General features: G+C 34.3%; 12 protein-coding genes, 1 non-coding gene and 1 pseudogene across 14 annotated transcripts, besides 5 other annotated features; 9 read left to right on the top strand and 5 right to left on the bottom strand.

The window, feature by feature from the left end:
- Positions 1-3507: part of a mobile genetic element that runs on past the window's edge.
- Positions 1-4076: part of a mobile genetic element that runs on past the window's edge.
- Positions 29-454, top strand: TVAGG3_0227470 (uncharacterized protein; the record flags this gene model as incomplete). Its single annotated transcript, XM_051227214.1, has 1 exon — positions 29-454. The coding sequence occupies one exon, from the start codon at positions 29-31 to the stop codon at positions 452-454; it is 426 nt and encodes a 141-aa protein (XP_051112200.1).
- On the top strand, positions 482-2053 carry TVAGG3_0227460 (annotated as a pseudogene). The gene has a single exon. A coding segment is annotated over exon 1 (1572 nt).
- TVAGG3_0227450 (repellent protein 1 family) lies at positions 2084-2362 on the top strand (the record flags this gene model as incomplete). The annotated part of the gene is made up of 1 exon (XM_051227213.1): positions 2084-2362. A coding segment is annotated over one exon (279 nt), but the record flags the coding sequence as incomplete, so codon positions are not given.
- On the top strand, positions 2591-2833 carry TVAGG3_0227440 (uncharacterized protein; the record flags this gene model as incomplete). The annotated part of the gene is made up of 1 exon (XM_051227212.1): positions 2591-2833. The coding sequence occupies one exon, from the start codon at positions 2591-2593 to the stop codon at positions 2831-2833; it is 243 nt and encodes an 80-aa protein (XP_051112198.1).
- Positions 2834-3507: a terminal%2Cinverted (terminal inverted repeat of Maverick-1C transposon ID:TVAGG3_0227430).
- Positions 3984-4076: a terminal%2Cinverted (terminal inverted repeat of Maverick-3 transposon ID:TVAGG3_0227420).
- Positions 4077-4283: 207 nt separating this feature from the next.
- Positions 4284-5183, bottom strand: TVAGG3_0227410 (nuclear-transcribed mRNA catabolic process, deadenylation-dependent decay; the record flags this gene model as incomplete). The annotated part of the gene is made up of 1 exon (XM_001313306.2): positions 4284-5183. The coding sequence occupies one exon, from the start codon at positions 5181-5183 to the stop codon at positions 4284-4286; it is 900 nt and encodes a 299-aa protein (XP_001313307.1).
- Positions 5184-5683: 500 nt separating this feature from the next.
- TVAGG3_0227400 lies at positions 5684-5757 on the bottom strand. Its single transcript has one exon. It is a non-coding gene; the product is annotated as a tRNA-Arg (tRNA).
- Positions 5758-5876: 119 nt separating this feature from the next.
- TVAGG3_0227390 (ubiquitin-protein transferase protein) lies at positions 5877-8362 on the top strand (the record flags this gene model as incomplete). The annotated part of the gene is made up of 1 exon (XM_001313305.1): positions 5877-8303. The coding sequence occupies one exon, from the start codon at positions 5877-5879 to the stop codon at positions 8301-8303; it is 2427 nt and encodes an 808-aa protein (XP_001313306.1).
- Positions 8363-10761: 2399 nt separating this feature from the next.
- On the top strand, positions 10762-12099 carry TVAGG3_0227380 (adenylate cyclase binding; the record flags this gene model as incomplete). The annotated part of the gene is made up of 1 exon (XM_001313304.2): positions 10771-12054. One exon carries the CDS (start codon positions 10771-10773, stop codon positions 12052-12054), a length of 1284 nt encoding a protein of 427 aa, XP_001313305.1.
- A 694-nt stretch (positions 12100-12793) lies between these two features.
- TVAGG3_0227370 (structural constituent of ribosome) lies at positions 12794-13470 on the top strand (the record flags this gene model as incomplete). Its single annotated transcript, XM_001313303.2, has 1 exon — positions 12794-13423. The coding sequence occupies one exon, from the start codon at positions 12794-12796 to the stop codon at positions 13421-13423; it is 630 nt and encodes a 209-aa protein (XP_001313304.1).
- Positions 13471-13656: 186 nt separating this feature from the next.
- TVAGG3_0227360 (cell redox homeostasis) lies at positions 13657-14811 on the top strand (the record flags this gene model as incomplete). The annotated part of the gene is made up of 1 exon (XM_001313302.1): positions 13657-14811. One exon carries the CDS (start codon positions 13657-13659, stop codon positions 14809-14811), a length of 1155 nt encoding a protein of 384 aa, XP_001313303.1.
- Positions 14812-15128: 317 nt separating this feature from the next.
- On the bottom strand, positions 15129-16428 carry TVAGG3_0227350 (armadillo (ARM) repeat-containing protein family; the record flags this gene model as incomplete). The annotated part of the gene is made up of 1 exon (XM_001313301.1): positions 15144-16421. One exon carries the CDS (start codon positions 16419-16421, stop codon positions 15144-15146), a length of 1278 nt encoding a protein of 425 aa, XP_001313302.1.
- A 600-nt stretch (positions 16429-17028) lies between these two features.
- Positions 17029-17058: a mobile genetic element.
- A 33-nt stretch (positions 17059-17091) lies between these two features.
- On the top strand, positions 17092-18233 carry TVAGG3_0227330 (uncharacterized protein; the record flags this gene model as incomplete). The annotated part of the gene is made up of 1 exon (XM_001313300.2): positions 17405-18187. The coding sequence occupies one exon, from the start codon at positions 17405-17407 to the stop codon at positions 18185-18187; it is 783 nt and encodes a 260-aa protein (XP_001313301.1).
- A 1816-nt stretch (positions 18234-20049) lies between these two features.
- On the bottom strand, positions 20050-21594 carry TVAGG3_0227320 (protein polyglutamylation; the record flags this gene model as incomplete). Its single annotated transcript, XM_001313299.1, has 1 exon — positions 20050-21594. The coding sequence occupies one exon, from the start codon at positions 21592-21594 to the stop codon at positions 20050-20052; it is 1545 nt and encodes a 514-aa protein (XP_001313300.1).
- A 142-nt stretch (positions 21595-21736) lies between these two features.
- On the bottom strand, positions 21737-22867 carry TVAGG3_0227310 (uncharacterized protein; the record flags this gene model as incomplete). The annotated part of the gene is made up of 1 exon (XM_001313298.1): positions 21737-22867. One exon carries the CDS (start codon positions 22865-22867, stop codon positions 21737-21739), a length of 1131 nt encoding a protein of 376 aa, XP_001313299.1.
- Between the last annotated feature and the right edge of the window lie 3 nt (positions 22868-22870).

Raw genomic sequence — 22870 nt, 5'->3', positions numbered from 1 at the left:
ACAAAATTAAAACTTTAACCGATGTAAAATGAGCTTGTCAAAATCAGAGCGAGAGTCTATTATATTAAATGACGCAAGAGGAATACAACATCCTTTCTATTATGTAAGTCAGAGTAAAGATGGTAAAATATACGTAAGAAAAAGAAAGGTTCCATTAGCGAATGCAGAGAGCGACAACATTAAGGTGCATGGCAAGGGTGAAGCCCATATAAAACCTTCTATTCAAACTGAAAAGTCAATAGAACAAGAAGAAAAGAAGCCAGATGTTCTTTCAATAACGAACCAAGAGCTTATTGCAAAGTTCGTGAATTTCATTGAAAAACAAACCGAGTCAAAGAATCCTGACCCACCAGTGAAAGAAGTTGAGACAAAAGAGAATGTACAGTTCATTGAAAATGTCAAGAAACAACTTCCACCACGAATGCCAAGAAGAAGAGTGAGAATAATGAAGTAAATAGATATTTTTATCCGAAGTAAATACATGCAGAACGAACAGTTAAACGAATTTACTCCAGCAGAGCATATTCATCAGATTCGCTCATATTTCGATATCATAGACAATGCAGTTCAAATTGGTGACACTAATAGAAAATATTCTGACGCAAAGATTCCATCACAACCTGGAACTGCTAAAGATAACACATGGGTAACATTCAATCTCTCACCTCCTGGTGAAAATATGTTGGACCTTTACAATACATTCATTACGTATAAAATGGAAGGTCAATTTATTGCAGATAAAGAAATTGGTTCAGGTTCCAATAAAACAAACCCACCAGGATTTTGGATTGGTTTCGATGACGCTTTCTATGCAGTTGCTGGATATCAAATCCTTGCAAATGGTCGTATCGTATATTCTCAAGACAACGCAAGAGAAGAAGCATATATAACTTCAAACTCACAAACTACCGAACAAATAAAGAAAGTAGATGTTTTCTCAAAGACTCGACATGAAGATGTATGGAGTCATTCGGGAACATGCAGAACAGGACAAATTGTTAGTGGTCCAATTACAGCAGGAAAATCATTTGATTTTAAGCTTCGTTTAAGAATTCCTGTTAGAAGATTCCTTCCATTAGAAGCTATAAGATTTATTCCTGCATTTGCTGGTAACATTCAGCTTAAAGTAAAGTTCAGTAGCGACGCCTTACAATGCACATCTATATCTGTAAATGATATCATTGCTTTCAATCCAACTCTTAAAGTTGCATTTGCTTCAGATTCAAATCCACCGACAAATAAATTTGTTCCATGGAATGAACCATTCACTATGATAACGAAGGCAGTAGAAGCTAGTGGAACAGTTACTATTACAACTGTAACCAGCAACTATTTCGAACAAAGATGGATTTTAATGAATGTTTCATTCATCCAAAGTCATTCTCTTTAGACCCTAACATTTATACAGAACTTGTAGAACATTATACAAACGAGGCTTTATGTTTTCCTGTTAAAGTTATGGATTGGATTCCTATGGACGGTTCATTCTCAAAGAATACAGATAGTTCAAGTGCAACATTTACAGCAGCTTATACGCCTATTAATGTTAAAAGTATTTGGGCACTATTTAGAAAGAAAGACAACTATTATGTTAATTTTGAGAACCCTAAGTTTAAATATCTTCAGCTTTCCATGGGAGCTTATGGAAATATGCCTGCAGAACCTGAAAAATCATATGGACCTGTATTTTATGAAATGGTTGCGAACGCCTGCAATACAAACAATGATATGATAGGATTTAATGAAGATGTTATGAGGTCATTGGTGGATGATGGTAGTGTGGAACATAAATGGGATAGCTATGACAACACACATTTCTTATGTGGTTTTCCAACAGAAGTGGACTTTTGCTTCCAACAAGGTCAAACATCTACTGCTCCAATAACATACAAATTGTCTGTTAAAGGACCTATTGAACTAGCAACTGAAAACGTACCAAAGCCACTTATTGGATTTATGAGGGATTGTTGCTTTGCCATTCAGGTGCGTGCTAATGGCATCCCATAATAAGATTAGATGACTATAACTTAGCACGGACGACAGTGAGGAATAAAGGATGAACGTTTATTTTTAAAGCTTATAAATGAGTTCTTCATCAAGCTCTCGTGAACCTTCACCATCTATGAAACAAACTTTACCAAACGATTATGGAGCACCTATTGAATATTTCTTACGAGCTGCACAATGGCAAAGAGCAGTCTCACCAAGGTTAGGTGTTCCACCAGCTCCTGTCAAAAATAGCATTTGGTCAAGTCCTTATATAAAATATGGTCTCCCACTAGGTTTGCTAGCTACAGCAGGAGCAGTAATGATGTTGAAAAGAAATAAAGCAAATGTTATAAATAATACTGAAATAGCTGAAGTTAAACAAACTCCAACACCTTCGCCAAAACCAACGCCTTCACAAGCAAAACCTTCAATAACTCCTGAACCTATGGAAGTACAAACTCCTGTTCAAAAGTCAACTCCTAAACCGACTCCAACATTTAAACCAGAACCTACTCCTCAAATAAATCGTAAAACTCCTGCGTTTCCTTACTGAAAAAATAACGTTATTTTTATTTAATATTAAAATTTTTATTTGATTGAAATGACGACTAAAGTCACTGAAGCAATGAAACAAAAGTTTTTGGTAGAATACATTAAATCAGGAACTATTCCAGAAGGTTTTTACATTCATACTATGAAGGATGGTAGAGTTCAGTTTAGAAAGATAAAGCAACCATTAGATAGAGAAGGTATTTTGAGAAAGATTAAACTTCATGAGGACAACATTGCTGAACTTAAGAAGAAGTTAGAAGAGTTGGAGAAAGCAGACGACAGTGAGTTATAAAGCAATGAATTCAACAGGTTAGAAAAGAGGTTAGATATCGGGTTAGATCTAACCTTCTACCCTAAATTTATTTTTGTGCTATGTTTTCATACGTGTGCGGGTGGTGATATCATTAATTTTTTATTTTATTTTTAAGTTTACTGAAATTTTTTATTTGGATGTAAATGACAGAACAAAAGCAACTCATTCGAATTCCACAGTATAACAAACATACATTTAAACATTTATTCTTCCTTCCTGAGCATAACATGTTCTTTCAAATACATCCGAGACCAGTTGACTTTTCATTGACTGTGTATAAAGATAGAAATAGTTATATCATTAAACCATACGATGACGAAGGTAAGTTATGTAAATTGTACGTTAAGAAGTTAGAGAAAGTTTATGGCTTCAAGTATGACTACAATAGGGTTAACACTGATGATGAAGATATTGAGGAAAATTTATGAGAACATTAGTGAAGTCGTTAGTGAGAACGATAGTGAGAACGTTTATTTTTTACATTAGTGAGTTCGTTAGTGAAGTGGTTGGCGGCTTTGTAAATATTTAAGGTTAAATTAGTTTTTGCGTTCATGTTGTAAAATATACGTTAACGGTTTTGTAAAGTGTCAAATTCACAAGTATTGGGTAAGGTGGAACGCAGTGCCGCCGTACCCAAGACTTGTATACTAACTATGGTATACGTTCCATCTTACCTATAGGTATCTTTTCTTTTAACTCTTTCAATATATTGTTTGTATCTGGTATATGTTTGAGACGGTCCATATAGTTGTCGAAGTCATTGCATATAATCTTTGAGTCTGGGAATATTATATGACACAAATGGGATATATAGAAACTTCCACCGAACAAATCTACAAATGTTAGACCATTCGGTAGTTTCTTAAGTTCTCTCAATATAATATCTTTACATCTACTCTTATTTCCAAAGAACGGTAACGGTGGTTTTGTAAAATTCATTTATATATAATAATAAAAATGTTTTTTTCCTGAAAAGTGACAGAAAAGTGACAAAACATGAAAACATATATAATTTGTGAAAAGCGACACATTATATAATGTTTTCGACCCAGAAGAAGGCTTCTTCCCAGAAGCAATGGAGGAAGAAGAAGAGTCCTCCGAATTCACACCAGAAGACTAACAATTTTCCGAATAAAAACTTCATTTATACTAAACATCTTCAGGGCTAGAGGGCGCAACGCGCCTGGAAGCCCCACTACCTTTTTTTTTTTTTTTTTTTTTTCAACAACAAGTCATTTGCTTTAATAAAATGAATTTCTTAGTCAGACTAGAAGCTCACGGACTAGCATCATGATTTCGTATAGTAATAGAGTCAAGTAATAAGAATAAGATGGAGGATTGAAAAAAAGTCTGATAATTAAATAAAATAATATATAATATTTCTTTATCCGATCTATATAATAAAGAGATAGTATTATGTCTATCCTATTTATACTAATTTTTCAAGAATGCTTCGAACTGAAGAAGTTCCGAGATTCAATTGCTTTTCTAAAGACATTCCGACTGTATAATCAGCCGACAAAGGAGGTACTGTAAGCGGGCGATATTTAAATATATTAGAAAGACTCTCTGTCTGACGAGATTCTTCCTCTTCGTTATTCTGTATAGTTTCTTGATCTTCTTCCCCTAATGAGTAGTATTCGCCATCTTCCGCGTTATTGTATTGCTGTTGTGGTGATGAATGTTGTGTTTGCGTCGAATCTGTCAAATCTGTTGTTTTTGTTAAAATTCTACGCGGTGGGAATACGGTTGGTTTTGCATCCTGAAACTTATACTTGTTATAATCACTAGGGCGTGATGGACGCGTGATAGAAGTAAATCGCTCCGTAAACTCTTGGATTTCATCTGTTGTAAAGGAATCGTCTGGATTGCCGATCTGATGCAAATACATGCAGTCATGGTTAGTACAAGGTTGGTTACATAAAAAATTCGTACAATATTTGCTCGTTCCTAACGAAGCTTTGATATTGTACCCGTTGTATGAAAAATCTTCAAGGCTATAGATACACTCTAAAGCATCTGAGATATTAATAAAAGTGACGTATGCGCTAACAGTAGGGCGCTTAAAATTTTGGTTATGAAGTGGATTTGAGTTGACAACGATCTTTTTGATAGGTCCATATTGCCCAAAGTACTCATACTTGGATAGTACTGACTCTTGTGCAATTTCTGTCGGAATTCCTATCACATACACTAAATCACGTTGAACAACTCTGTATTGCGCTAAAGCTTTTCTTTCAGGAATTGGTACGTTTGACCTCTGTCGTGTATTGTTTCCTCCTATAGATTTGGGGTTTCGATCTGAATGTTTCCTATAGCTGTTTGACATCTTAAATTTTAGTCCTTTTAAATTCAAAATGTGACAGTTAAAATCCTTGCTCTGAATTTTATATCACATGTCTGCAGTCAATTATCAGATGGGAATTGTCGAGATTGTCATTTAGTTAGGGTGTCAGACTGCTCGGGTATGTAATTTATAAATTCAAGAAGAAAATTTTTCAAGAAAAATTTGGAATTGCAACTCAACTTCAGATTCTGGAAGATTCATATGTCTTTCACCATTAACTTTAGTTTTTATTGATTAAAAGGCTGAAAAATTGATTCATTGGCAGAAAGGCAAAAAAAAATTATATTTCATGTGACCAAATATAAGCTATCGTTACATTAGCCTGAACAATATATTTCTATGAGTTGAAAAATATTTAGAATAAGCGCTGTTTATACCCACGCTAATCCGGACAAAAAGTATTTGATCGGAAAACGAAAAAGAGACACAAATATGTTAGGATTCATTTCAAACATCATTATACAAAAACAAAAATGAAAAAACGCGCCGTCCAGGACTTGAACCTGGACTCTACTGCTCCGTAGGCAGTCGCCTTATCCAATTGGGCCAACGGCGCTTCACATTTTTACTTATTTTTTCAAACTAAAAATATTTTGAAAATTATTCAAACTTTACATGGATTTTTTTCTCCCTATTTTTGACAATTGTCAAAAATAAAAATATTTTTTGCCATTGATGTCATCAATATGGACTGCAGGATCATCTGATGGATATAGAATTGGCAGAGATCGAGATGACAACGACCCGCATCCCATATTCGTTCCACCTGGTGCTTTCATTAAAACTCTTTCTGCATCTTGGAAAAGCGGTTGTTATGTTACCAGCCAGAATGAGTTTTATTCATGGGGATCAGGTCAATCGTGGAGATTAGGTACTGGCAATCGAAGTGACAGTCCTTATCCTCAATTAGTTTCTACTTTTCCAGAATTTAATTTTCAACAAATTGTTTCAGGCGATAAATTTTCAGCAGCATTAAGCGAAGATGGATCAGTTCTTGTTTGGGGTGCAGGATATGCGCATTCTCCTACAAAATTAAAACTCGAAGATACAGTTAAACACATAGCTGCAGGGCAAACGCAATTAATGTGCGCTCTTTCAGATGGAAGAGTTGCCATCGCAAACAGGCACAAGCAAGTTCAATATATACGAGTTCCTGATAATAATATCGTAAAAGTTGCAATTGGAACATCACATTACTTAGCTCTCTCAGAAGATGGCGTTGCTTATTCATGGGGTGGCGAATCTCCAGCGACAGGGCAGCCAAAAGAGACATTAACTCCTACGCAAGTTCCAAATCTACCAACTTCAATACAAAGCGTTTTCGCTTATCACAATAATTCATGGTTTGTCGATATAGACGGTTCTGTTTACTGCTGCGGCGCAAATACAGATGGTTCCCTCGGAATCGGAAATACATCTTCAGTCAGAAACGTTTTACGACATCCCTACAACTTCGGCGGCAGCCCTGTAATACAGATAAGCTGTGGCGACGACTTTACACTCGTTCTGAACCTCAAAGGACAAGTTTTTGCTGCTGGAAACCCTGCAGATGGAAGAACTATGGTTACGAACCCAAATAACTCATCAGAATTCCAGGAATGCACTAAAATGGTCGGCCACAATGTCACACAGATCTCATGTGGCTGCTATTCCTCAGCTTTGTTAGTTGATGGCGCATTACCTTTAGATTTCGGTGATGTACTCATCAGAAACTTCAGAGAGTTCAGGATGCAGTCATCAGAAATCAATGTTACAGACTATGAAGGTAAAAGATTCACTCTAACTTCAGGAGAAGAAGAATTAACAAATTTTGGTTTACAAATAGGCGATATTTTATTTGATCGTACAGTCCAAGGTGATGAAGATAAGCACTGCATGGTTATTGGTACGTTCGAAGGCTTCCCAGTCGTAATTCGAGAAGAAGATTGCAAAATTTATCCTCTTAAGGGCATAACTTTCGATGATGTGTTAGAAAGATTTGATCTCCTTGAAAGAGAGAACAGTGAATTGGCATTTGCAGACTCAACAAAAGGATATCGAATTTCAGTCGATCAAAGTGACAGCGCGATGACTCCATTCAACGGTTTAAAGGTCGGAGATATCATTAACGATGGTTCGGTCATCAGTGGTGCAAGAGGTTTCCATTTATTCGCAGAAAAAGACAAAATCTTCCATGAAATTACTTTTTCGGAAATTATTTCCGTATCGAGAGAAAATAATCTCATAGAGAAATACTCTTTATTTGATGGTCGTGAATGCTTCGTAAAAACAGCTTCTGAAAAAGGAACGATTATTTTCGATTCAAATATTGGAGCTGTCGAATTTGTTGGACAATTAGCGGAAACAGATTGTTTCAGCAGTCCAGGAGACTTTGGACTACTTAGAACCAAACTTTCCGGATATGTTGCACGAACAAACAAAGAAGGAATGACAAGACAATTGTTTTTAGAAACAATGGAACATGTCATTGTAAATATTTCATTAAACGAAACAATGAAATTAGGTTTCGCATGTTTTGATGTTGTTGAAACAAAGGAGAATAGTTTGGCAACTGTTCTAGGAACAAAGAATGATAAAGTCGCAATCAGATTGGAGAAAATCAAAAACAATTTCGGATGCATTAAATTGGTCGATAAAAGTGAAGTGACACTTATTGGACGTATTAACTGTCCTGGAGAGCGAATCATTGATGATGTCAGGTATTCAGTTAATACACAAGATTTCAAGGAATGCAAAGTTCTTCCAAGTGATGTTTTGGAGCTAGAAAATGGTGATGAAGTGATTGTTGTTGGAGCAATAAAAGGAAAGGCTTTTGTCATGAAAAATGATGAAAAACCATTTGCTCTTGAGAAATATAAGAGATTGGTAAGAAGAAATCTTCCTGTTTTAGGTGTTTCTTTGATACAAAACTACAGAGTTTTGGTTAGTTACTATTCTTTAGGTTTCTCTCGTTACTATCCTGGATCAATTGTAACTAAGAGAGGAAAGAAATATAAATTCTTAGGTGTAAGAGATAGTAAGGATAGAGAAACTTTGTTCCTTGATATGGAAACTCAAGAAATTCTTCATATTGATTCTGTTTCTTTAGATTTAGCATTTTAATTTATATATATATATTTTACTTGTATGTTGTAAACTTTATATCTATTCTAATATATTTGTCACAGAATGAGGAGACAATTGTTTTCCAATTGTGGAAATCTCACGTTTAGGCTCGATTAAATCGAGATGTTTTACTAAACGCTATTAATCGTAGAGGTCAATTGATATCAGTATGAATATGAGATGCAACGTGTTTTATAAATATCAGTGCATCATAAACAATCTATTCAATTTATAGAGAATGTTATTAAATATTTATCTCATTCTTTATATAGAGCAACTAAAACAATTTCACATCTATATGTTTGGATGTATTTTCACAAAGATACAAGGAAAATAATAACTTTCAAACTCATTGCCTGAAACTAACAAATTCTTGCATTCAGATAAGACTTTCAGTAACTCATTGTTGATAACTTAGTTCAGCAGACAGAAGTTTTCCTACTATAAAACTATATACTCACAATATAAATCTAATAACACTATTCCCTATATTATTTCGGTGCTACGTATGATATGATTATGAATGATCAGACCAAACTTAGCAAAGAAAATAAAGTACAACAATAGCTTAAGATATGAATATATGTCACTAATCCTTTCTGGTGTGTACAAGAATATAATCAGTATATGAATAATATTCATTTTCAAGGTCAAAACACTCTTAATAGTATTCCTATAATGATAGATAAATGATTGGGAAAATACAAAAGCTCTTTCAGGCCTTAAATGATACAATGGAATGCTACCGTCTTCAAAACTCAGGAACTGATAATAAAAGATATAAGTAAAAGCCTTGTTATGTGATTTGTTAGCATTGTATATGTATCCTTTCAAATTTTGAAGTCTTGGCGGCTCAAGAGGATGTTTTATGCGAAAATCAATGCAACTTTTCTGATTTAAGCATTGTCAAGCATTCTTCTGATGAAACCAGTGACTAGTGGATTATTTATGGGCGTTAGTTATTTGTGGTCAGGTGAAATGCGATGGCGACATTATCTCTAATTGATTTTGGGTTAATAATGTTAATGAAACACGATTTCAAATTGCATAGGAAGCTTGCTAATGATTGCCAAAAAGTTTTTCGCTTCATTAATTTTTGGAAAAATTAATCGAGAGTAGTTCAAAAATCGGATTAGCTTGCATCGTTCAAGTCATAACTCCCTATGCATTATGTACTGAACATCTCGGTAGCCCATCATTTCAAGTACTCACAAAATCTAGATTGAGAGGCGGTCAATGACTTTTGAGGGGAAATTAACGCATGGAATTTAATATTATTTAGGTTGATATTCTTGCTTATTATTTCAGAAAAAAATCTTAAAAATTTCAATATGAAAATTGAAAGCAATTCAAAAAAATTGCTAACATGTAAATTTTAATATCCTATGCATAATTTCATATTTTGAACATTTTTTATTTTTGTTTAAAACTTAAAATTTTGCGAATTTAATATAATTTATAAAATATAATACGTATATATATTTAAAATACACTAAATTTAATTGTTAATTGACGTTTTTGGGAATGAATTTTATCAAAACATGCCTGAATCCGAAAATTTGAAAGAACGAATTACACAATCATATATGTAGAATTCAAAATACAAACTTAAAGATTGTATACGTTTAAAATTATTCAGATTGTGTTTGATTTCCACTCATTCTGTTTCTTTTGAACTCTAACACTAACATTTCATGATGATTACATGATCCATTTATACATGGTTGAATTGTTCCAGATTCTACCAGAAAATCAATCCAAATTTCTCAATGCATTCATGTTGATTGGACAAAATTTAAAATTTATCAGCCTGTTTCCAGAGAAACTCATATATTCCCTAATGAAATGTAATTTTTGCTACATTTATTTCAATCAAATTTCAAAAAATTGACTGCAGAGCTTGAAAAGGTGATGAATCATGTTGTTATTAGATGTACATATTAGATTTACTATTTCCAAAAAAATGCTCAAATTTGAATAGTTTTTAGAAAATTTGGAATTACACTCCTTACATTATATATAATTAAATGTTTAAATTTTATTTATTTTTCCCTTTTAATTTTATAACTTGCTCTATCAAAACTAACCTCTCAATTGAAGGCCACAAAATCTAAGTAGTGAGGGTACACAAATTTTGTATGGAGTACGGTTCAATTTTTGAGAGCCTCACTACTTAGATTTTGTGACTACCTTAGATTGTTGCATGGAATTTCCTAACACATATGAACGAATTAGTCGGAATCGGTTTCTTTTTTATTGTTTATTAAGAATGTTATATCAAAAGTTCGAAATATTTTTTTGATCTTTCTGGCAAAAAATCTTGTTTATCAATCGGTTTTTGTTTCCGCATTGTAGCTCATATCAGGTATCTAATGCAGAGATTTCATTTTTCTAGCCAATCAAATATTGTCCATAAAATTTGAGAATATCCTGCGGTTATTGAGGTCATCACTTCACTTTTAACATGGACGCAAAGCTTGAAGCCCTTGTTACCCGTCTTGAAGCTGTCGCAGCTAAACTCGAGAAGTGCGGCGTTGCTGCTCCAGCCGGCGATGCTGGTGAAGAGGAAACAGAAGATTACCCAGCCGTTACAGCTTATGATGAAACCTTCAACCCACATCTTAAGAAGATGATGGATGCTGCTAAGGCTATCGATCCAGAACTTGCCGAAATGACACAACTCGTCTTAAACATGTTCGCAGCTACACGCAAGATCATCCTTGTTGGCTGCCGCTGCGCTAAGCCAGATAACAACGCTCAGTTCGAAGTTCTCAACAAGCTTTCTCAGGCCGGTATCCAGTGGTGTGACAAGCACTTCAAGACAAAGCACGTCAACAATCTTAAGGCTGTCAACGAAGCTATGACACTCCTTACATGGCCACAGATCGGCGCTTCTGCTGAAGACTACGCTACAGAAATGACAGGCTCTGTCATGTGCTACACAAACAAGCTCTCAATGCAGTACCGTGGTGTTGATGAGAAGCAGATGAACTGGGTCACAGGCTTCGTCGCTGCTTGCAAGGCTATCCCAACATACATTAACGACTACCAGAAGGGTGGCATCAAGTTCAATGCCCGTGGCAAGAAGGCTACACCAGAAATGTTCGCTCTCGGTGGCGCCGCTGCTGCCCCAGCTGCTGCTGCTCCAGCTCCAGCTGCTGCCCCAGCCAAGCCAGCTAAGCCAGAACCAGCCAAGCCGGCCGCCAAGGCTGCAGGCCTCGCTGGAAAGCTCGCCGGCATTGGTCCAAAGCCAGTCGCTAAGGAACCATCCGTCAAGCGTGTCGGCGCTCAGAACCAGGTCCAGGTCGAATACTTCACATCTGGCCAGGTTACAGAGTTCCCCAAGCTCCAGCACGAAGATATCGTCAACATCTTCCAGTGCAAGAACTGCGAAATCACAATCCCATCTAAGGTTAAGGCTCTCTCCGTTCTTGGCTGCGAGCGTATCATCCTTAGTCCAAACGACGTTATTGGCGTCCTTGAACTTAACGGCCTTAAGCGCTCTAAGATCTACTGCGAGGGTGTTGTCAAGACAATCACATGCGATAAGTGCGATAGCCTTGAAATCTATCTTAACGAGGCTTCCTTAAAAGTTCAGCTTATCTCATCCCAGTCTACAGGTATCAACCTCGAATACCCAGATCCAAAGGATAAGGGCAACTATATCGAACACGCTGTTCCAGAACAAATCAAGGTTCAGTTCAATGATGATGCTAAGCTTGAACACCACGTTTACGTTCATGAGTAAATTACTTTCTTGATTTTCGGAGTTTTCCTTTTAAAATTACAACAATTTTTTTATTTTCTCTATCAAAAACATGTTATCAATATAAATAATCATGATGGCAACAGGAGTTATTATGATTTCTAACCAAAAAACATGATTTTGAGTTAGAAAGCAGATATCAAATTGATCAAATATCAATATTGGAAATGCTCGTGTTAATGAATCAACTATATTTTGGATGAAATAGACTATGTATATTGAGTTAAGGGCATATCTTTGTACTTTCCGAAATTTTAACATAAATTTGTAAGATATGAAATTAACCCACTTTAGAAATGCGATTTCTATTGATTACAAGCATTGTAGACTAGGATTCACTAAGAGTTATTTATGTTTTGAGTGAAATTTCTCAGAATGCGTTTTAATTCGTAATATTATGAAGAAACTTTGCTAATAAGTCTTAACAATGTTGTTTTATCATTTGTTTGAAGAGGCAATTAAATATTGAATGCGAAATATTGAGGACAATAAGAAAATTTGAATGGATATGAAAACCAAATTAAAATTAAAGTATTATTACAGCATTTGATTTTTCCAAATTTTTCGCAAAATATTAATTTTGATATAATTTTCTTAATTTTTTGAATTCATTTTCAAATTTCTGAAAAATTTTTGAAACAACAACACATTATAATTTATATCTACATACTATATACATTAATATTTCATGAAATAACCTCTTGGCCTTCCTTTTTAAACAATGGGCCGTCGTCCAGCTCGCTGCTATCGCTACATCGGTAACAAGCCATTCCCAAAGTCTCGCTTCTGCCGTGGTGTCCCAGATCCACGTATCATCCGTTATGAGACAGGCGTCAAGAAGGCTCATGCTAAGGAACTCCCAATCTGCTGCCGCCTTATCCTTCTCGAGCGTGAAAACGTTTCATCCGAAGCCCTCGAAGCAGCTCGTGTCAGCACAAACAGATACATGATGAAGTCAATGGGCAAGGAAGGTTATCACATCAGAATCCAGCTTCACCCATTCCACGTTCTCCGTATCAACAAGATGCTTTCCACAGCCGGTGCTGATAGACTTCAGACAGGTATGAGACACGCTTACGGTAAGCCAGAAGGCCTCGTCGCACGTGCTCACTACAACTCCCAGATCATGTCCATCCGTACAATTCCAAATGGTCTCAAGCACGCCATCGAAGCCCTCCGCCGTGGTTCATACAAGTTCCCAGGCCACACAAGAATTGTCATCTCCAACAAGGTCGGTTTCACACCATACACCTTCGAACAGTTCAAGGAACTCCAGGCAAACGGCAAGATCATTGACTGTGGCAACCACGTCAAGCGTGTCTACCGCCGTGGACCAATCCCAACACACTAAAATAGAAGTAATATAGCTTCAAAAAACTAAACAACCCCACATATAACAAATTATATCTATACCATTTAAATCAATTGATCAAAGGTATATCTATATGCTGAAAATCAACAATTTATATTCATATGATCAGATATTCAAATTTAATATCTTGGATCAATAGTGACTTTGAATGATATTTCATATACCTAATAGGTCATATAGTTTGTAGCAACATGATTTATTCATTTATATTAATGTTATCCTTTTTATTGATCCTTTCATTCAGCAAAGTTGTTGTCTTGACAGATAAGAACTTTACAAGTACAGTAGAAAATCCCAATAGAGTACCATTGTTCGTCAAGTTTTGGGTTACTTGGTGTGAACATTGTAGAGAATTCGCTCCAACATGGGAAAATTTCTCAGAATACAATTTAAACATTACAGTTGCCGAAATAGAATGCGAAAGCAATAAGAATACATGTAAAGAATTCGCTTCTGGGGGATATCCACAATTAAAATGGTTTGATCCAGGAAATAGTACTCCAATTCCATATACAAGTGGCAGAAGTATAAGATATCTAACACAGTTCACCAATAAACAACCTCATGCACCATTACAATTCATCGAATTTACAGATATTGGGAAAATGGTGAACGACAACAAGATCACCTCCAACTTTATATTCACTTTCAATGGAACAGAAGATCAAGAAATTACAACTATCAAGCAAATTGCTACAAATCTCAGAGAATATCCAATCAATTTCTTCGCAATTTATAACGAAACTGCTGACTTATCACTGATGATTTATAATGGAAATACATTTCCAATTGTTTACAATGGCAATTGGTCATTGAATGATGTGAAAATTTTCATTATTGATCATGCCTTTCCAGTTTTCTCAAATTTGAGCGGAATTGTTGCCCAATTTTATTTAGACTATAAAAGTCCATTCTTGGCGTTTATAAGTAATGAAGATATGACAGATTTGAGTTTAACAATCGCAAGTAACTTATCTTATTCAATGCCAATAGTTACAGCTTACTGTGAGAGAATCCAGTACTTTTGTAGGTATACAGGTGCTGATAAAGGAAAAGTTAGATTCGTAGTTTGGAATAAATCTAAGAGATTATTTTGGACTTTAGGAGATGATACAGATATTAATGAAGCCAATGTTTGGATTAAATCTGTTAAAGATGGTACTTTACCTGGAAAAGGACCAGGGGATGGAATTTTCTCGAGAATTACTTCATATTATTATGATTCTTATGCAGAAGGAGTCCACCAATTTGCACAAGCAATACTTTTACCACCTTTAGTTGTAATAACAGTCATAATAATGATTCTTGACGCAAAAGGAAAAATTCGAACAAAAAATATTCCTCAAGAGAAACCAAAAACTGAATAAACATATTGTTTGTATTGTATTTCAAATACCAAGCTTATCTATTTTTCTAATTGAGTTAATAAATCCATATCAAATTGCGAGAAGTTATTTTTATATCAAAAAATATAGCGGAAATATATACACTATATCTAGAAAGAACATTATTTAGCCGTTTTTATAATGTTTATGTATAAATCAATTTCAATGATGATATCTCACAAACCAAGAAGATATTTACAATAGGAATATATCGCACTTCGTCTAAAGCAAGTTCTAGCATGATTTAACATGAAAAAATTTTTAGTTTCATGAATAAAATAAATTTTTTAACAGAAAATAAACAGAATAAAGAGTTAAATCTCTTCTATATAGTCATACAAGTCATGTTCAATCAATACTGACCTGTAAACATCCATATCATCATCGTTTAAGTGGAGAGAATCAAGAATCTGTTTAATTGATAGACAGATCGAATGTTTTACCATATAATTCTCAGAAGAAGCCACTTCGCAACAAAAAGAAATAATTTCTTCGTTGATTGAATCTAAAATAATCTGAACAGGCATAAACTTCAAGTATTTCAGGTAAACTTCAACAGCTATTGATATAATCCTGAAAGACTTGTTCGTACAATACTCAAGTAAGTTGAAATTCGTAAATATCGGAGGAATTTCGGAAATTGAAATTGAAAGCGCGTCAAAAAACGAAAAAGCATTAAATTGTACAGATTCGTTTTCATCGTTTGTCAATTCAAGAATTTTTTCTATAATATGGAGATTATTAAAAATTTCGATCGTGGAATCACCGAAATAGACCATGGTTGCGAACATCTTTATCGCTTGGTCCTTCTTGTCTGAGTTTAGCAACTCCAACAAAAAATTCAGAAATTTATCTCCGAAAATGAATTTCTCGAACAATTCTGTGCAATTATTCGATATAATCTCTTTCAATGCATCGAATACATCACAAATAATGGGATCATCAATCATAGCTACTGGAATAATTAAATAATAAAATTCATCATACAAATCGTAGTAATTGGATAGTGCCGATATCATTTTCATGATCTCTTGTTGGTACATCGTAGTCAATTGCACCTTTTTGAGATGAGAAAAAATATTATTTTCTAAAAGTAGTTGATCTACTGAAGGAAAATCTGTTTCTTCGGTTTCTCTGGATACAAATAGTTGTATGGTATATCTCAAAAGAATTAATAATGAGTAGATATTGATAGATGAAGATTGATTTTGGAATAAAGTATCAATGACGTGGAATATATTGAATTCGATGAGCTCATTGTAAATATCATACTGACTGTATATCAAAAGTGAGATATAGTCCATAATAAATGGATCAAGATGGATATAAGATAATAATATCATAATAACTTCAGTTGGAAGTATCTCTCGAACCTCTTTCTGGAAATAGCTTGTAATTTCATAGACTCTTTTGATTACTTCTGCAATTTGCGTGGGATTATTCTCTAAAATGATTTCAAACAGTTTTTTGATTTCTTCTAAGCACTCGCCCATATATATTTGTGATTGTACTAAAAGTTGAGAGTCAATAGGCTTGATGCCTTCGCGATGAAGGAGGAAATTGATTTCAGTTGAATCGTGAGGTGAACTCATCAATCTGTCAAATTCACTTTCTGGAAAAAAATTGGTCAAGAACAATAATTAACAATATCATGATATGCCATAGGTTTTACAACAATCATCGCATCCAATTGTGCATTTCTTATAGGATAATTCGGGTTATTTTCAGAAATCATTCGGAATTTCTGAGATTTTATTATAAATCTGGAGTTTAGTACAGTTCAACTCCACTATAACAAGCTCCACACCTATTTTGCGGTTGTATTAACCCGAAATTTTCCCCAAAGAGACGATGTGTTTTTTCGAGAGAGGGTCAAAGTTGCTATTTGTCACTTTTCCACAAGAATATAATGGGGAAAAAGTTATCATATAGTTGATCTCATTCAGTGAGGTGAGAGATGCATGTAGTGTAATGGGATAAACAGTGGGATTGCTGCTCTAAGTCCTAGGTTCGAGACACATTGGCTTCATTTTTCTCTTTTTTATTGACGTAAACTATTCAATTTTTGTGTTCTCCATTCAAATTTCAGAATTTTTTTTGCAGATTTCACGCTACATTCGAAGTTACCTTTTGTAACAACCACCACTGCCTACGAAAGACGAAAGTGTGTCACGATTTCACCCGGAAATCCGACGGTTGTTTAAGAGTATGCACTTTTGTCACCTACTCGTGTTTTTTCTAAAATTTTCAGAAAATAATTATGAAATTTACTGCTATTTCACTTCGATTTCAATGTGATGATTGCTGAAAGTATGGTGCCGGCACTTAGTATATTCCTACTTTCCATATATTTCTCTCATTTTCCCACAAGGAGTGGGAAAATTTCTTCAGTTCTTCAATCGATTACGCATCATTCAAAAACAAAAGCCAAGAACTTGGTGACAATGCAGGTAAGAGCTATTATGTCTCTTATTGTTTCTTTATTTGCCTCACTGCTACAGGTGCAGTTCACATCACAGACAAAACAAGCGACAATCTTAAATTTCTCATCGAAACAAGCTCATTTGACAAATGCATGCACAAGACCTCTCAAGGTGGCTCTTTATACATAAATTTAAAAAAAGGCGAGTGTATTCAAAACCGAATCTGCAGTTTTGGCTCGAGAACACTAAGACAAGGTGTGTACTGTTATGTTACGGTTTCATCTGCATCTCCATTTAAGAATTATATCTTTGACTCAACAATCACTTCAAGTGGTTATGAAAACGAAGAAGGTGACAGTAATATTTACTTATTTAATGGAGAAATAAATTTAAAATCAATCAATATTTCATATTCAAAACTGATTTTCACAAATTTCTACTCTCTGACTCCTAATTCTAACTCAAACATAACATTTTCAACATTTTCAAACAATTGGTCTCCTTCAAACAACTATGAAGCAATTCATTCAGGATCATTTTCCGCATCACCTGAATTTACAATGCTTTTTTGTAATTTCTTCGAAAATCATTGCACAAGCCTTATTCTCAGTTATTTTAAACTCTATGTTATTAATTGCAGTATATATTCTAACAGTATCGAAATGGGAATTTTTGAAGCAGGCAACGATCAAATTGAAGTCAAGGGATGCTATGTACAAATTTATGAACCAAATAATCAAATAATTGGAGATGTCATAATAACAGAAACAGTAAATGAAGCTTATCCACAAAATCTTCATTTTACTAGTTCATGTTCAACAGAACTAAAACTTCCAGAAGAAGAAACAAAGGAAAAAGAAGAAATCAAAGTTGACTTTAAACGAAAAAATAAATTTAATATCTTTTTATTTTTTGTTTCTCTTAATTCTGAATAAACTACTGAGAATAACTATAACATCATGAATTATATTAATGTAAAACTACCTTAGGTTTCAGTTATTTGATTACTCACATTGAGTTCAAAGTGATGTTTCCTGAAATAATGAGACTTTCAATTAGAAAATTCTTACTCTCAATTTCTCACAAGGAGTGAGAAGATTTCTTCGACATTCTATTAATTACATAAATATCGAAAATAAAAGCGAAAACATCGGGATCAATGCGGATAAGAAGTAAAATCTACCTATTCCTCTCTTTGTTTATCTTAATGAGACAAATATAGTGCGTACAACATAAAAAAAATTTATAATTCTCAATGAAACAGGCTCATATGGCAATTACGAACACATTATGGACAATGACAGCTCTTTATTGTAAAATCTAGTGCTGGTGAGTAGATTTAAAATTAATATTAAATCTTTAGTTTTAGCTAAAAGAAAAGAAGGAATATAGAAAAGGAAGATATAAATGAATTCATTCTGAAATATTGAGAAACGCATGAAAATTGTTTGACACAGTCGTTGTGATTCCACATGTGACACTGAGTATTCACAACGAAATTATACAGCCCTCTATATGGACTAGATGAAGATGTATAACTAAACGAATTTAGATGGAATGAACAATATGAAACTGAAATCTGATCACTTAGAAAAGTTTGTGCATTATTTTCTGAAAAGACACAATGATCGAGTATTGACGTTCTTTCTCTGATGTAAAAGAAAAACTGACTGGAATCAGAAACTCTATTTTTGCAAAAAATTGAATATTTATAAGTAGAAGCAGAATCGGAGCAGATTATAGCATTAAATGTTGCCGTTCCTGATAATACATTTAAATACGATGCAGTGGCACGACCAACAACATCTCCAAAGTAAAGAGCTGGCGAATAATAAACGTTATTGTTTGTTGAATTGTAATTTGAAATTGAAGTTTTACCACCATTGTTCCAAATCATATCATATATAGAAGGTGCTGAAGTATCAGTTAAAGATATCATTGAAATGTAATTTATGTTTTCTGAAGTTTGTGATATGTTAATAAAGCAATAGTTAGCTTTTACACTTGAACGGACGTTCTTGGCGCAGATATCTTTTTGATAAATTGAGTGGCCAGGATTAAAGAGAACACAGCCACCAAATTGATTGGATGTTATCGAAGAGAAGGAATTATGCTCAAGTATCAAAATTGATGCTTCGGAAATAAGACGAATGACGCCATAATTGTTGATGCTAGAAAATAAGATACCATTGAGATGATATGTAAGAGGGGCAGCTTGAACAGGACTTGTTGATGATCGTAAGAAAGTCCAATATGACTTACCGTTAAGAAATTCAGATGATGAAAAATCGCTCAACTACTCTATTCAGAAATTTAATTTGTTTTTGACAAATTTTTTCAAAATTGAGATTCAAAGAAATTCCGATACATCCTTAAAATTATTCTCATTAATCACAAAAATTTATGCCAGTATCTATACATCACCCAGTATACTAATGATTTTAACATGGAAAATGCAAATAACTCCCATCACACTTGGCTAAGTTGAATTGATTTCACTATAATTATAATATATTTCTTTTTTAAATCTGAAATATAGAACGACATTACCTCCTCTATATCAGCCACCACTCCTAGCTTGCTGAAGAGTTCGCCGATACTAATGATAAATTTTAAAAAATAGGAAATATTGACAGACCAATTCGCAGTTCAAAATGATATTTACTGAAAAGATACAATAGCTTTGAATATTCCTCCTTTGCGTATATTGTGACATCATGGAAAAATCATAAGCATTTTAAAGTCTAAACTTGATATGTAATATATATATAAAAAAATATTTACAAACAAACAAAATTTAACAAATTGTGCATGGTGTTGTTACGTATTCAACCATAGAAAGCACAGAGCTAAGATTTGATTCACGGTCTTTCAAGTACTTAAGTTTTCCTGCATAATTCATTGCAATCCATCTTCTCAAGACTCTGTCAAAATGTGTTTCCGATGGCATTTCGATTGAAACAGTTTCCATTGTAGGATAAATTCTGTGCCACCCTCCAAGTCTTCTTTCAGCTTCTTCGAACTCTCGACATATAACATATTCAGAGAGTTTCTTGTTGCTTTCCATAAGAACTTCAAGTGAATTAGACAATTCTGTTCTCTCAGGAATCAACGACAAATTGAGGAAATCAGTCAAAAGTGGTGCTTTGATTTTGATGTCCAATTTAGATTTAGTTCCAAGAGCAGGAGCAACATTGACTTCTTCCATGAAGACATTTCCTTTATCATCGAGAATCATGTCGACACCGTAAAGTTCTGTAGACACTCTTGGATATTTCTGGTCAAAAAAGTATGGACGACTAGCAATGAAAGCTGTAACAATTGCGATTTCTGCGTTTTTCCGGATTTTGTCGGTATCATATCCACGCTGTCTTAAGAATGGCCACAATGGATCATGCGACCATTTGTTGCCTTCGCCATCGAACTTCAAGTCGTCCGTGTACTTGTAGCCTGGCTTGTCTTTGTTGTACGTGAAATTTGTCAAATGGGCGGAAAGATTTTGTAAATCATTTTGACAGTTTTTGTAATCTGAAGTTGCAAGACGAACTAATCCATCTCTATAAATGTAAAGACGAAGAGGATTAAGAGATGTCATGGCAACATAGAATCTCAAGTCGAATTTGAGTCCGTGGACAAGCATTGGGTTGGAAATGTACTGTTGAACAATGTATTGTTCATTAAACTTTTCTGGCATCTCGTTTATCAAAAAAATTCCTCGGCCACATGAACCGCCTGTAGGTTTGACGATCCAGATCTCGTGGTCTGTAAAATGCTTCTTGAAAGAATCCATTTCTTCAGGAATAAGGTATGTTTGTGGATAAAATGGAAGATTTTTGCGAGTATGTTGTCTGTAGATGGTTAAACTGGCATGTAGACCGATTTTTGAGCCGATTTTGAATGTTCTAAGGAATCTCTCGATTCGTTGGTTTGGCATCAATATGTTCTGAAGTGGTGGTCCTTTAGATGATCCAACAATTACTGTTGCTTCGTCATAATATTTAGTTTCTGGTATGCCAGAGCTATGCATGATGTCAAGGTATAGTCGAGGTGTAAATCCATCGACACAATAGTATGTATTTGGGTTTGGCTGTGTAATTTTTTCTGTCGGAAGAGCAAAATTGACGTATTTAAAGAAGTCCATGTACTTATTATGCATAGAAACTTTGGTAATGTATGATTCTAAGTCTTCTTTTGCTAAATTTTTGGATTTATTATTTGAATTTTTGAGATTTAGATGTTTATTCCCTTCATCATAGCTATACAGGAGATCTAACCCACGATTTTCATGACTAGTTTCTGCAAGTTTGTTAGGCAATCCGTCAATCGGATTCTCCCATTGCATGAAATATGAAAATATGAATGATCCATCAGTAAACTAGCACATGGTAGTAATGTAGATAGAAATAAGAACAAAAGTTAAGAATAAACAAACAATTTTATGAGATAAAATTACAAAAAACAAAGAAATTTAAAATAAATATAGATTACTTATATTGACTAAAGCTATCAAAGTCCCACCATGGATTGTCAACCCTTTCTAAAGGTGTGTTCTTGACATTTTTAGTTTTGACGAAATCTGAAGGTCCAGAAAGATTTGTCGATAAGTTTCTCGGTTGTTCTGGTGCAGGAGTAGGGTTTTTATTAGTATCTGAGGATAGGTTTGTATCATTTTTAGGATTTTCAGTTTGAATATTATCTGGTTGATTTTTAGGCCTCTCTTGCTGGGAAGTTTCTTTCTGTGAAACATTTTCTTGTGTTCTATTTGGATTAGACTGATTTTCTTCTTTATTAATTGGGATTTCGCCAGAATCATAATTTTCTGTTTCTGTTTCAAGCATTTTCTGGATTTCACTTTGATCTATTGACTGACTAACTTGATCCTTGGCTGATATTTGCGATTGAGTATCAGTATCAGTTGATGAAATAAAATGAAACGAATTTTGAGGATTTTCAGCCGTTTTAGGAGTATCAGGATCATGTGTAGACTTCGGTAATTCCGAAAATTGAGTTTGAGCTTCATTTGAAGGGATAAATTTGTTCAAACGTTGTTGAACGCTATTAAACTGATATGACCGTTGAGGAGTAGTGTTATATGATGTATTTGATTCGGAAAACTCTGTATCTGTCGTTAAAAATGAACTAAATTTGTTTTCATTAATAGATGGAGTTGATTGAGACTGTTCAATTTCTTCTTGCAAACTTTCTTGAGTAGGGACTTGATTTTTCTGAGTATTTTCTTGAGTTGAAATTGAAATTTGTGAATTTTCAAGTTTTTGTGTTAAAATTGGAGTGGAAGGTTCTTGTTTCTTCTCATTTATCACTTTGACAGGCTGATTATTGGATTTTGGCGCTGTTTTTCCAGTATAATATGATAACGGTTTTGATTTAACTTCAAATCCATATAATTCTTCTATTTTCTCTTTTACCTGGATTGCATCATTCAAGAATTTGTCACAAGCATCGAGAAATTTTTGATCTTTTTCTATAGAATATTCATCCCATGCTTTTTCCATTTCTTCATATGATTGCGTATCTGCATTCATTATTTCACGCCTAATTACAGTTGCAAATGCAGCTTGGATGAGGTCAACGAGGTTTTCTCTTCGCCTCTCCATTTT

The sequence above is a fragment of the Trichomonas vaginalis genome, chromosome IV (genome assembly GCF_026262505.1).
Source record: "Trichomonas vaginalis G3 chromosome IV, whole genome shotgun sequence".
Classification (NCBI taxonomy): domain Eukaryota; phylum Parabasalia; order Trichomonadida; family Trichomonadidae; genus Trichomonas; species Trichomonas vaginalis.
The sequence above is the reverse complement of the archived record's forward strand: the minus strand, read 5'-3'. Positions and strand labels throughout refer to the sequence as shown.